The sequence below is a fragment of the Cupressus sempervirens genome, chromosome 2 (assembly GCF_028749045.1).
Source record: "Cupressus sempervirens isolate cs-2001-9-10 chromosome 2, ASM2874904v1, whole genome shotgun sequence".
Taxonomy (NCBI): domain Eukaryota; kingdom Viridiplantae; phylum Streptophyta; class Pinopsida; order Cupressales; family Cupressaceae; genus Cupressus; species Cupressus sempervirens.
Genome location: NC_143119.1, coordinates 636990563 through 637005372, shown reverse-complemented (window position 1 = coordinate 637005372; position 14810 = coordinate 636990563). Strand labels below are relative to the sequence as shown.

Sequence of the window (14810 nt, the reverse complement as noted above, 5' to 3'; positions counted from 1 at the left end):
TCAATTTTTTATAATGTGTATTTTAATTAAATTATTTTAATCTCTATTAATAATCCAACTGAAAAATAATATTATATAAATTTATTTTTTTGTGTGTAAAAATTAATAATTTAAACAAGTGTTGATGTTTAATAGTGAATGAAGGTTTTTAGAAAAGTAAGATCAAAAGATAAAAGAAGTTTTCAAAATATCTAGACTATATGATCTCTTCATTTTCCTTGGTGTTGTATGAAGCATTGGTTATGGTTATGTTCTTTTTTGTCTATCATGGTCCTATGCATGATACTTTGGGTAGTCTCACCCTTAATTTCTTAATGTCTTTCTTTATGAAGTACTGGTTTTAAGGGTACTTCTATGGATCGACTTGCATTTTTTTGCATTATATTTTTTAGAATTGTCATGATATATACTCTAGGGTCTCTTTTGAAGGTAGTCAATTGAATGACCACCTTTTTGACTATTATTACACTCCTTGAATTAACTGATTTGATGTTTGGTTCTTGATGTGTCTCATTTATTTATGACATGATTCTTAATTATTGACGGTGATAGATTTACATATTACAAGCAATTTCTTTTTAAAAAGATTAAAAAGAGATATAAATACTGTAAACATAAAAAATATATTAATTCAAAATTTGTATATTAAATTTATTGTTTTTTATAAATATCGATATTTCTCAATAACAATATTAACACAAATGTCTTAATATATCTTTTAAATAAATATAGTATATAATTTGTTTAGGTTTTTAAACTCATTTTCAGTTATCAAAATAACAGTTAGATGATAACACTTAGCTGAGCTGTGGCATGTGTCATTTTATGTTGTTCACTAATTTGAACACATTGAATTTTCAAAGAAGAGACTGAACTTGAGCAATTGATGCATAAAGCCTATTTTGGTGGTTTACTGTGTTTGTATTGTAATTTCGCATTGAGTAAAATATGGTCAACTAAACGAAATATCTTGGCAATCCGCATTTAATGGATCTGATAATCTAACTTAGGTTCTGTCTATCTCAACTTGGATTCCATCGTAAGAAACACGAATTCTCTGCAATAAAAAACATAAAAAATTAACATAGACAACAGCCCATTCAATGTCAATGTTTTCAGAAATATAGGTTGCACTGCATTCCACCACAAAAAGATAAATAAAATTATCACAGACAAATCTTTCAATATTCTCAGGAAGATTCAAAGCTGAGAGTGAAACCTTATGAAGATCAAATGAAAACCAATTCATATTATATGTAAATAAACATTCGCAAAGAAAACAAAAGAGCAGCCTTGAGAAGAGGCGGGGAAGATTTGTGAAAATCGTTGGACGGGTTGCACAGGTGAAGATCTCATACGGATGGGAAAGACGTGGAATTCAGTTGAATTTTTCTGTATGATCACGATTTTACAAGAGGAAGCTCATTGTGGCCAGGGAGATCTGTTCCAGTATAATAATCAAACCTACCATGAAAGCCTGGTCGAAACCTGGTTCAATACTCAGACTGAAAACATCTTTACCTATCATCGTTCCCGGACAGCCGCTCTTCCGTCTCACCTGCACAGAAATCCTTCTCTTCATAAAAAGAAGACCTTTACTGCAAAGAAGGTACGGAAACTAAGGAGATTTACTAAATAAGGAAGAATTAAATCAAACTGGGAAGGCGCGGCCCCTTACCTCTGCTGCAGCCGTTCGAGGAGCGTTTGTGAAAATCGTGCAGTCGCGGCGTGAAAAGGAACCTTCGACCTCGTAGTCTGAGCAGGGTTTCCAAAAGAAGCCGCAATTCATAAATACTTGGGCGCACTCTTTTGTAGGTAGTATGGATGATTTCATCACAGTAAATACAGGTTCTTGGCCATCGATTTTGTCTCCAAAATAGCCTTCCCATCTGTGGTGCAGACTTGGAAGCTGCAACGGAAGGTAAGCAACCGTAATTAAATCAATCAATTAGGTGATAAAATTTGCAGATTGAACATGAGCAACCGTAAATCAATGAATTACGTTATAGAATTTGCAGATGTAACATATAGAAATGAGATACTTTACCTAAATCTAGAATTTGCAGAACAGAACTCAGAAATGACATATTTACCTAAATCTGTCAAATGGATAATAGAATTTGCAGAGCAAAACATAGAAATCGGATATTTACCTAAATCTATCAATTATATAATAGAATTTGCTTAACAGAACTTCAAATTGAGATATTTATCTAAATCCATAAATCACATATGGAATCAAGAGACCAAAACTTAGAAATGAGATATTTACAATTGATATATCATAGAACTGAGATATTCACTTGAAATTTGTCAATTACATATTAGAATTCGCAGAATGGAACTTCGAAAGAAAACGTTTAACAAAATCTGTCAACTGCATATACAACTTCCAAAACGGATCGTCGAGAGGAAATATTTTACAAAATCTCTCAGCTGCACATGTAAACCTTCAAAATGGAGCTTCGAAACCAAATATTTTACAAAATCCCTCAACTGCATATATTTACTCCCAAAACAAAACTTAAAAATGATATATTTACCTGAATCTTATATCAATTGCATAATAGAATTTGCAGAAGAATACGATACTCACCTAAAATTAGAGGTGATATGTTCATCTAAAATTACAAATTATATGTGATATATTTACCTTGCGGCGCAAAGTGAGGAGCGGTTTGCCCTGGGCGGCCATGAGAATAAGGTGATTGTGAGCAAGCGCATAGGTATCCACTCTGAAGAGCAGATCTCCGTTAGAATCAAAGACAGTGAAACCCTCGCCTGAAAATAGCTGAGACTTGTTCCAAATAGTCAACGTGGTGGCCGTCTCAGAGCAAAATTGTTGATCCAGAACAGTTTGCCCGGATAAACTTAGTAATTCCGAATATTTGAGCGACATTTTCTTCCAAACCAGTTACAAACCAGAAAAAAAATGGGGTTTGTAGGAGAGAAAAGATGTAGTGTCACAATCTGCTTTTGCTCGATTTGGTTGTAGTCTCCAATCCGTCTCTTCCTTTAATGGGGAGAAGTATTAGATAGACTTTTGGTACGTTTTGATGGTAGATCTGTCATTGTTCAAATCTACGGATGTGCAGATGTTTGGGCCACTGCCTATGTCATGTCTAGGTATTGTACTTACCATTCTTTTAGGATCTAGTGGCAGTCATCATTATTCTTTTATGAGCTGAATTGAAAAATAAATTCAAACCAATTAATCTTTCACATGGAGCCAACTCAAGCAACAAAAGTACATGGGTTGGAGTTAAAATTATTTGAAAAATGTATTGTTTAGTTGCTTTTCAAGTTTTAGCTATAAAGAGCAGATAGTTGGTGTCATTGTCATGGATTAAGAGATGATTTATTATTATTTTAGTGTGACTTGGAAATTTTTAATTATATTTTAGTCATGGAAGCTCCATTTGCTTTCTTGGATGTTGAAATGGAGAATCTAATCTCTTTCGCATTTAATTTTGGGTAAGTAATTGAATATTTAAGATTTAGATTATTATTTTTAGGATTAATAGCTGGTAGAAAATTGTTTTCAACATTAAAATGTTGAAATACTTATAAATAAGTGATAGTTAATTGTGACTTCAAAATAAGTACTTGATATATAATTGAAAAAGATCTATGATTCAATAGAATTAGGAATTACGGGAACAGATGTTATCATATTAGATTTCTATCATTTTAGGTTACTTTCATGAGTATGAAAATGATATATGTGAGTGTAAATGAGATTTTGATACAGGAATCTAGTCTTTTTGGTACATCTTTGATATTTGTGAAACTTTACCTTTTTCTTTCATTTCAATTGAATATATATGTTATGCATTATTTGATTTCTAAGGTTAAGAAAAACATTTTTTGTGGAGTTTACTGTTCAAAAAGTACTCCCCTAAGTATAGGTTTTGAATGACTATGGACAAGGATAAATAAAAGCACTCACGTGGAGGATATCTTAGATGTTGAGGAAAGCAAGTAATAAAATGACAAATTTTCTAATGAGACAAATAATTGTTATCTCGAATGTTGTTATTAGATGTCAAAAGAATTAAAGTAAGTTGTTAATTATAATCTATATGTGGCAAGTGAAATATTTAGTCCTTTAAACCAATTCATAAAAGAAGACGAGAAAGATTAAATTGACCAAAAAATGAATATTTAATACAAGAATTAGTTTTGTGTTCAATGACGCCAAAAATGCAGGTTAAGGAAAACTTTTTTTTTGTGGAGTTTACTATTCAAAAAGTACTCCCCTAAGTATAGGTTTTGAATGACTATGAACAAGGATAAATAAAAGCACTCCCCTGGAGGATATCTTAGATGTTGAGGAAAGCAAGTAATAAAATGACAAATTTTCTAATGAGACAAATAATTGTTATCTTGAATGTTGTTATTAGATGTCAAAAGAATTAAAGTAAGTTGTTAATTATAATATATATGTGGCAAGTGAAATATCTTGTCCTTTAAACCAATTCATAAAAGAAGCCAAGAAAGATTAAATTGACCAAAAAAAGAATATTTAATACAAGAATTAGTTTGGTGAATTGACCAAAAAATAAATATAAAAGAATCAACTCTACCTAAATAGAAAATTGTAAGAAACGAATCTATTCTACCTAGATTAATTATTATCAAAACGAAGTAGATTTGAACCCAAGACCTCCCAGATAAGAGACCCACAATATACTTGTGTTGCATGCTCTTGCCTAATAAAGATTTAGATATTATTACTATTTAGAAAAGAAAAAAATACTTATTCAATTTATAATGCATTAATTACATGAAGAATAAACTATCTAATTTTATTTTTTTATATAAACAATTTTTAAAGCTAAAACAATATTTTAGTGTACCTCTCCCATCGCTGACTTTGGAATTCGCTGATTTGGAATATTATAATTTAAGGGAAAAATATAGTTTTAAGAATTTTTAATCTTAAAAAAGTTGTAGATTTTAAACAATGTTTTATTCTACCTTCTCAACCACTGACTTTTGTACCTTATCATTATTTTTTATTAAAATGTGTTTTTTTAATGTTTATTCGAATATTTTTTGAAATTTGCGATATCTTTTATATCTAGGAATTCATTATTGGAAATATTATAATGAATCTATTGGTTATTTACGTAGGTAGCTCACAATCTATATGTCGAAAAGCGTGCCCTACTGCACTAACTTCTACAACCATTATTATTATTACTACTACTATTTAATTTGGCCAATATATTACTGTTTAAATACATTCATCGATAGGGCTTCCTTTCATTATTGACTTGTACTAGAGTACAACGGCGGAGAATCTTCTCCTGATTTTGCAATAACTTTTATTTAATTTTATTCTTCAATATATATATAATATATAATCCTCTTTTTAAAATAAATTAAAATATTAAAAATATATATAATGTATTAGGGTACTATAGTATGTTTAATTTTATTTTAAATTGGATAAAATTTCTTACTTTCAATATACTTTTTCAATTCTATAATTTAATGTTGTTCTTTAGTGAATTTATTATTAATTAATTAAAGAATAATAAAATTAAGATACGATTTCTCAAATATAAATCATAATATTTGGAAAAGTGATATGATGTTTGTCTTCATTATGAATATCTTTTTTTAAAGTTTTCAAAAATACTTTAATGGAATTATAATAGCAATTTTAAAATATGAATAAAGAGTTTAATTTATACACTACTTTGAATTTATAGACTATTTTGAAGTTTTCTTTTTGAATGTCTTAAAAGCTCTTTACTTTGGATTATACTTTGCAAATTTGTCTTGGTCTATGGTAGACTTATTATTATCTAGTTAAAGGGCATTGGAACTATAATAAGAATTATAAAATATAGATATAGAGATTTTGGTTACTATACTTATAATTATTAGATTTTTAAATTTTTAAAACATGCAAATTATGTTTTGTTATGCATATCTATCTTTCTTTATTTTCTTTTGAATCTAATAAAAATCATCATTTTTCTTGGAAAATTAATTTACATCTTTAGTAGACTTATCGTAATCTTACTAAAGGAAAATGAAACCGTAAGGTTTATGAAATACCAATAGGAAACTAGAGAACTTCATCATGACAAACTAATAAATTTGATCAAATTTATCAATATTGAAAGATGTGATTTGTATGATTATAGTGCATAATTTTTTAAATTTCTCTTTTGAAGTTGATAGAGTTATTTACTTTTTTATTATCTTTTCTCAACCTTACAAATCAATTTTAGTCTTTAACGACATTTTATCACGATCTAACTAAAAGACAAATTATAATAGTATGGATAAAATCAATAAATAATTTAATCGTAATACATTAATAAAATAAATATATGAAATATAGAAAAATAATATTTGTAGTTTCATAATATATATTATTTGTTCTCTTTTGGATTTGCTAGAATGTTTATATTAATTAAATTATTTCATCCTCTAAATTAATAATCCAACTAAAAAATAAAATTATAAATTTATTTTCTTCTCTGTAAAACTTAATAATTTAAACAAGTATTGATGTTTAATAGTGAATGTAGGTTTTTGATGTTAAATAGTGAATGTAGGTTTTTGGGAAAGTAAAATCAAAAGATAAAGGAAACTTTCAAAATATCTAGGATATTTGATCTCTTCATTTTTCTTGGTGTTGTATGAACCATTGGTTATGGTTATGTTCTTTTTGTCTATTATGGTCCTATGCATGACACTTGGAGTATTCTCACACTTAATTTCTTCACATCTTACTTTCTGAAGTACTAGTTTTAAGGGTACTTATGTGGATTGACTTGCATTTGTTTGCATGATGTTTTTGAGAATTGCCATGATATATACTCTAGGGTTTGTATTGGAGGTAGCTAATTGAGTGACCTTTTTTCTGACTATGATTACACTCCTTGAATTAACTGATTTGACATTTGGTTCATCATCCATCTCATTTATTATTCTTAATTATGGATGGTCATGGATTTACTTATCAAAAGCAATTTCTTTAAAAATAAATAAAAAGGAATATAAATAATTTAAACACAAATAATATATTAATTCAGGATTTGTATATTAAATTTATTGTTTATTATAAGTATTGATATTTGTTGATAACAATTTTAACATAGTTGTCTTAATATATCTTTTAAATAAATATATTATATAATTTGTTTAGCTTTTTAAACTTACACCAAATGTCAAAATAACACCTACATTGATTGTTTCATGTGTCATTTATGTTGTTCACTAATTTGAACACATTGAATTTTCAAAGAAGAGAGTGAACATGTGTCATGTGTCATGTGTCTTGTGTCATGTGTCATTTTATCTTCACTAATTTGAACAAGAAGGGAGTGAACTTAAGCAATTAATCCATAAAGCCTATTTTGGTGGGTTTATTGTGTTTGTATTGTAATTTTCACACTGAGTAAAATATGGTCAACTAGAAGAAATTATCTTGGAAATTTGCATTTAGTGGATTTGAAAATATAACTTCAGACTGTCTATCTCAACTTCGATATCATCGTAAGAAACACGAATTCTTTGCAATCAAAAACATAAAACTTTAACGTAGACAACAACCCATTTGATGTCAATGTTCTTAGAAAGATAGCTTGCATTGCATTCCACCACAAAATAAGAAAATAAATATCTCATAAAGATTCAATTGACTAATTGTATAGTAATGCAATCATCTCATCCGGAAATATTTTTCTGTATGATCATTTTACAAGAGGAAGTAGCTCATTGTGGCCAGGGAGATCTGTTCCAGTATAATAATCAAACCTACCATGAAAACTTGATCAAAACCTGGTTGAATACTCAGACTAAAAACATCTTTACCTGTCATCGTTCTCGAACAGCCGCTCTTGTGTCTCACCTACACAGAAATCCTTCTCTCTCAAGATCTTTAATAAAAAGAAGAACCTTTACTGCTAGCTATGAGAAATATAAATTAAAATCATTCACAACCCTAAACCTAAAAATTTTCTCGACACTCACAATTGCCAAGTGACAGTTTTGCTCGGTAAACACTAAGAAACCGAGTGGTAGGAGAGTTTACCGAGTGAGCTCGATAAATGAAGAACAAACAACTTGGTAGCCAAAGGATGCCGAGTTAGCTTAGTAGTGTGATTACCAAGTGAACTCAGTAGCCACAGGAGGCTGGAGCTCGGTAGAAGAAAGCACCAAGTGAACTCGGCTTGAACTGTAAATGACTTCTACCAAAGACAATACCGAGTGACAGAATTCACCATTAAAACTAGAGAACCAGAACTTGAAGCTTTTAAATAAACTTTTCAAATGTAAGGAATAGAAGAAGAACAAAAAAGGAATGTCTGATTACTTTCTATTCAACTTAGATTAAATCATTACAAAATCTAGGAGCATTCGGCTTCAACCAAAAAAACCTAAAGTAACCCTAAAACTCCAAACTTAAAAACTTCAAACTTATAGCTCTAATGGCTGCATACTACAATGCCTAGAGCAATCACTGCTTCAATAGGTCGAATCAAACAACAAACTACAAACTTACAGGATGACACAAAGAAGCACATGTAACTGCAATCACAAAATAAACTTCCTCTGTCCCTACAACAAACTGGATCTTCTGATCACTTTCTCTATAACTTCTCTATGATGTGCTTAAATGTTGAACACTTTGCTCTCTATGATTTTTCTCTGTTCTACTGAACGCACACCCACTGAATGAATGAATCAAACATACCTTTTGTCATATTTTTTCCCCTCTTTTTAGATTTTAAAATTTCACCTACCGCATTCATGTTTATGACTATTCTGCAATCTATCAAGGGTGGTAGGTGGGCATTTGGCTCCAAAGAGAAATGACCAACTACAATTAATATTCCAACACTCCCCCTTTATCCTGAGCCAAACAAACAATGATCACTACTGATCCAAATCAACTACACCAGGACACTCTCTTAGGTGTACAAAAGTTCCAATGCCTAATGGCTTAGTAAATATGTCTGCTAGTAGCTGCTCAAACTTGCAAAATTCCATCTTGATATCCTCATTCTCCACCAACTCTCTGATGAAGTGATATCTGATCTCAATATGTTTACTTCTCCCATGGAAGACTAGATTCTTGGACAATGTAATAGATGAGATGTTGTCACAATAAATTGTGGTTCCATCCTCTTGCCTTTCATTCAAATCTGTCAAGATCCTCCTTAACCAAATAGCTTGACATGCTACTACATTTGCTGCTATATATTCAACCTCTGCTATAGATTGAGCAACAATAGATTACTTCTTGGATGCCCATGAAATTGCACTGGATCCCATATGAAATACATATTCGAAAGTGCTCTTCCTATCATCTATGCTTCCAGCCCAATCACTATCTGTATAACCCACCAACTTGAAATCATTTACTATAGTATACAAAATTCCAAATCCCTTGATCTTCCATGCTTGCCAATGGGAATCCTTTGGTGTTTCCATAAATCTAGAAATCAGACTTACTATATGCATTAGGTCTGGCCGAGTTGCAATCAAATACATTAAACTTCCAACCATACTCTTGTATAGTGTTGGATCCACTCTCTTGCTAGAGTCTTCCTTGCTCAACTTCAGACCTATTATTGTTGGTGTGGGGGTTGCCTTACTGTTTTGCATTTTGAATCTCTCCAAGATCTGCCCTGCATACTTTTCTTGAGAGATGAAGATGCCATCATGCATTTGTTTTAATTCTATGCCTAGAAAGTATTTCAAGAGACCTAGGTCTGTCATCTCAAATTCATTTTTTATGGTCTATTTGAACTCACCAATTAGAGCCTTGTTCATTACTAGTAAAAATCAAATCATCTACATACAAGACAAAAATCAACACATTTCCCTTTGCTACCTTGATGTAGAGTGTAGGCTCACCATTGCTTTTGCTAAAGCCATTGCTCATCAAATATGAGTCAATCCTACTGTACCATGCCCTTGGAACTTGCTTGAGCCCATAAAGAGCTCTTTTCAATCTATATACTTTATTCTCTTCACCTACTACTTCATAACCAGGTGGCTACTCCACATATACTTCTTCCTTCAGTACACCATTTAGGAAGGCGAACTTCACGTCCATTTGGTATACCTTCCATTTGTGCTGAGTTGCAATTGCTATGACAGCATGCATGGTTTCCATTCTTGCAACTGGGGCATATGTCTCATCATAATCTCTACCATACTGTTGTTTGTAGCCCTTGACTACCAGCCTTGCCTTATGTCTATCAATCTTGCCTTCAGCATTGCATTTGGTCTTGTAGACCCATTTCACTCCAATCACTTGCTTCTTGGGAGGCAATTCAGTTAGCTCCCATGTCTCATTCCTTTCTATAGCATCTATTTCCTCATCCATGGCCTTACACCATTTCTTCTCCTTAACAGCTTCTTCAAAATATATTGGATCACTATGAGAAAATAATGCAAAATTAACACTCTCATCATAATCTTCATACCTTTCATCTTGGTATATCTCCCTAAGACTCTTGGTCTTTCTTGGTAATAGGGAGGAGAGTGTGGGGTCATAATCTTCACTGTTGCTGCTTTGTCGACAAGCTTAGTCTTCACTATTACTTGGCACTGACACTCAGTCATGCCTAGAGGAGCTTATCAATGACTAAGGCTGCTTCCCTCTTCTTCTATCTGCTCCTTCTTCTTGATGTTCATCAGCATCTTCTTCACTCATAATTGGCACTTTACTTGATGTGCTTGGTGACTCATCAATTGAACCATACCAAGACTGATTTTCAAGAAATTCCACATCTCTTGAAAGAGTCATCTTGTTGTTCAATGGGTCATACAATCTATATGCCTTTGATTCTGAGTTGTACCCTATGGAGATGCACTTCACACCTTTGTCATCCAATTTTTTTCTTTTCTCTTTAGGCACATGTGCATATGCAACACATCCAAACACCCTTAGGTGTTCAACTGTCCATCTTGCTTGTGACTATGCTTCCATTGGAATTCTATCACAAGTTGCCTTTGTAGGACACCTATTAATTAGGTAAATTGTTGTTGCCACAACATCTCCCCAAAATTTAGTTGGGAGACCTTTCTCTTTCATCATGCTCCTTACCATTTCAACAATGGTCCTATTCTTTCTTTCAGCCACTCCATTCTGTTGTGGTGTATAACTGGTTGTGAGCTCTTTCTTTATGCCATGTTTCCTGCAAAAATTTACAAAAGAATTGGAGGTATACTCCCCTCCTCTATATGATTTTAGGACTTTGATATAGTTTCCACATTCTCTTTCAGCCTGGGCTTTAAATTCTACAAATTTTTCAAATGTTTCAGATTTATTCTTTAAGAAATACACCCATGTCTTATGACTAAAATCATCAATAAATGTCATGAAATAAGTACTTCCTCTAATGGAAGTAACTTGCATAGGACCGACTAGGTCAGTATGCACTAACTCTAATGGATATCTAGCCCTCCTAGAATTTCCAGAATTAAAGGGAAACCTATGTTTCTTACCCAAAATAAAAGCCTCACACTTGTCACATGAATTTCCTATGCGTGGCAAACCTTCTATCATTCTTTTATTTGACAATAAATTTAAAGTAGCATAGCCAAGATGACCATACCTGAGGTGCTATAGCCGTGAAGGGTCTTCAATCACACTCCTTAGAGCTAATTGTGTGGGAGTTGCAATACCAACTTGAGATGAGAAACATGTCTCTATCCTCAAGCGAAACATTTTGTTCTTTGTCATTTAAATTGCTGCAAGTAAGTTCTTACATCCATCCTTTTCTTCAATGACACAAATGTCATTCTCCATTAGCACTTTGTATCCATTTTGAATGAGCTAACCAATGCTCATCAAATTGTGCTTCATACTAGGGGCAAAATATACATTTTTTATTTCCTTCTTCTCGCCTTTCTTGGTGTAGACCATAATAGATCCTTTGCCCACTACTGGTAGGGTTTCATTGTTACCCATTTTAATATCAAATTTGAAACTGTTGTCAATGAATGAAAACAAGGTTTCATTACCACTCATGTGGTTGCTACATCCATTGTCGAGGTACCAAACCTTAGGGCTTCCTTCTTCACCAACATTACACATGATGAAGGCAATGGCATTGTTTCCACTTCCCATGTTCACATCAGCCACATTTGCTTGTCCTGACTGATCATTTTGGTTCTTCCAGAATTCACTTGCATAATGCCTATATTTATGATAGTAGTAGCCTTCTACATTACTTTTATTTGATTTGTAGTTTTTCTTACCTCCTCTTGAAGTATTTTCTGAGCTACTTGCTCCATCTGCTCTTCTTGAACTTTCTGCTGCAACATTTCTTTGTCCTCTATTACCTCGGCCTTTGTCTCTGGAGTTTCTGCCTGAGCCATTTCTTCCTCTCCACCTTCCTCTTGGATTTAACTAAGCCTTGAATACTTTCTCTTAGGAAGTAGAAGATGTAGATCTATTGATCCTATGCTCATGGGTTTGAAGAGTACCCATCAACACATCCATTGTCAAAACAGCGAGGTCTTTTGCCTCTTCTATGATCATGACCAAATTGTCATATTTATGAGCTAAAATCCTCAATATCTTTTCCACTATCCTCTGCTCTTGATAGTCTTCTCCATTTGACTTCAGTTGATTAATAACATTGGAGGTCCTTGAACTGAAATCTACAATTGATTCATTTTCCTTCATCTGAAGGTTCTCAAACTCCCTCCTTATATTATGTAGCTTTATTGTATGGACTTTATCAGTCCCCTTGAAATTCATCTCAAGGATATCCCATGCTTCCTTTGCATAATTTTCTGCTGCAATCTTTGGAAAAATTGTCTCTGTCATTGCTACTTGAATCAAACTTAATGCCTTTGCATCTTTCCTCCTTGACTCTTTCAAATGAGTATTTTGTGCATTTGTGAGGGCAGAATACTAAGTTGAGTCTATCACATCATTGAACCCATTAACTAAAAACTCCCACAAATCATTAGCAACCATTATGGCTTTCATCTTCTTTGCCCATGTATCATAATTTTGTCCATTGAAAGGTGGTGGTTGTTGCCATACCTTTCCTGCATCTTCTGCCATGATAAATATCCCAGAAAAAAAATGCCCTAACTCACTATGGATGTGGGGCCTCAAAGCTCTGATACCATGTGAGAAATATAAATTAAAATCATTCACAACCCTAAACCTAAAAATTTGCTCGGCACTCACAATTGCCAAGTGACAATTTTTTCTCGATAAACACTAAGAAACCGAGTGGCAAGAGAGTTTACCAAGTGAGCTAGATAAATGAAGAACAAACAACTCAATAGCCAAAGGATGCCGAGTGAGCTTGGTAGTTTGATTACCGAGTGAACTCGGTAGCCATAGGAGGGTGGAGCTTGGTAGAAGAAAGCACTGAGTGAACTCGGCTTGAACTGCAGATGACTTCTACCAAAGACAATACCGAGTGATAGAACTATAACGTGAACTCCTTTTCACCATTAAAACTAGAGAGCTAGAACTTGAAGCTTTCAAATAAACTTTTCAAATGTAAAGAATAGAAGAAGAAGAACAAAGGAATGCCTGCTTGCTTGTTATTCAACTTAGATTAAATCATTACAAAATTTGGGAGCATTTGTCTTCAATCAAAAAACCCTAAAGTAACCCTAAAACTCCAAACTGGAAAACTTTAAACTTACAGCTCTAATGGCTGCATACTACAATGCCTGGAGCAATCACTACTTCAATAGGTCAAATCAAACAAAAAACTATGAATTTATAGGATGACACAAAGAAGCACGTGCAACTGCAATCATAAAATAAACTTCCTTTGTCCCTGCAACAGACTAGATATTCTTATCACTTTCTCTACAACTTCTCTTTGATATGCTTAAATGCTGAACACTCTGCTCTCTATGTTTTTTCTCCGTTCTGCTGAACGCACACCCACTGAATGAATGAATCAAACATACCTTTTGTCATATTTTTCTCCCTCTTTTTAGATTTCAAAATTTTACCTACTGCATTCATGTTTATGACTATTCTACAATCCGTCAGGGGTGGTAGGTGGGCGTTTGGCTCCAGGGAGAAATGACCAATTGCAATTAATATTCCAACACAAGCATGGTACAAAAATAATGAGATTTATTAGATAAATAAATAATACGAATCAAATCAAAGTGGGAAGGCATAGCCTCTTACCTCTCTTACAGTTATTTGAGGAGCATTTGTGAAAATCATGCAGTCACGGCCTGAAAAGGAGCCTTCGACCCCATAGTCTGAGTAGGGTTTTCAAAATAAACTACAATTCAATTCATAAATACTTGGGCACACTCTTTCATAGGGAGTATGGATGATTTCATCACAATAAATACAGGTTCTTGGCCATCGATTTTGTCTCTAAGATAGCCTTCCCATCTATGGTGTAGACTTGGAAGCCGCAATGGAAGGTAAGTAACCGTAAATCCATCAATTACGTAATAAAATGCATAGATTGAACATAAGCAACCATAAATCAATCAATTATGTGATAGAATTTGCAAATTGAACATATAGAAATGAGATACTTTACCTAAATCTAGAATTTGTAGAATAGATTATATAGAGATGAAATATTTACCTAAATCCATCAGGTACATATACAATTTGTAGAACAGAATTCAAAAATGACATATTTACCTAAATATGTCAAGTACATGATAAAATTTGCAGAGCAAAATATAGAAATCGTATATTTACATAAAACTATTAATTATTTTACAATATTTTCTTAACAGAACATCAAATCGCAATATTTGAATAAATCTATCAATGACATATGAAATCTAGAGACGAAAACTTAGAAATCATA

The 14810-nt window shown here is 32.6% G+C and overlaps 2 protein-coding genes across 2 annotated transcripts; both read right to left on the bottom strand.

Annotated features, from left to right (window-relative positions):
• Window positions 1-1220: 1220 nt before the first annotated feature.
• On the bottom strand, window positions 1221-3009 carry LOC149574986 (protein LURP-one-related 5-like). The gene is made up of 3 exons (XM_089814829.1): window positions 2654-3009; window positions 1679-1909; window positions 1221-1558 (listed from the first exon to the last, which is right to left on the bottom strand). Exons 1-3 carry the CDS (start codon window positions 2897-2899, stop codon window positions 1409-1411), a joined length of 627 nt encoding a protein of 208 aa, XP_089670955.1. The 5' UTR covers window positions 2900-3009; the 3' UTR covers window positions 1221-1408.
• A 4714-nt stretch (window positions 3010-7723) lies between these two features.
• Window positions 7724-14439, bottom strand: LOC149574985 (protein LURP-one-related 5-like; the record flags this gene model as incomplete). Its single annotated transcript, XM_089815984.1, has 2 exons — window positions 7724-7876; window positions 14284-14439. Coding segments are annotated over 2 exons (309 nt in total), but the record flags the coding sequence as incomplete, so codon positions are not given.
• Between the last annotated feature and the right edge of the window lie 371 nt (window positions 14440-14810).

What these genes read in the sequence shown, in the direction of transcription:
- LOC149574986 (XM_089814829.1), bottom strand. Translation starts at nt 2,899, where the DNA reads ATGTCGCTCAAATATTCGGAATTACTAAGTTTATCCGGGCAAACTGTT. An exon ending in TCCTCACTTTGCGCCGCAAG is followed by an intron (nt 1,910 to 2,653) that starts GTAAATATATCA and finishes CTTCCGTTGCAG; the next exon opens with CTTCCAAGTCTGCACCACAG. An exon ending in CTCGAACGGCTGCAGCAGAG is followed by an intron (nt 1,559 to 1,678) that starts GTAAGGGGCCGC and finishes ATTTCTGTGCAG; the next exon opens with GTGAGACGGAAGAGCGGCTG.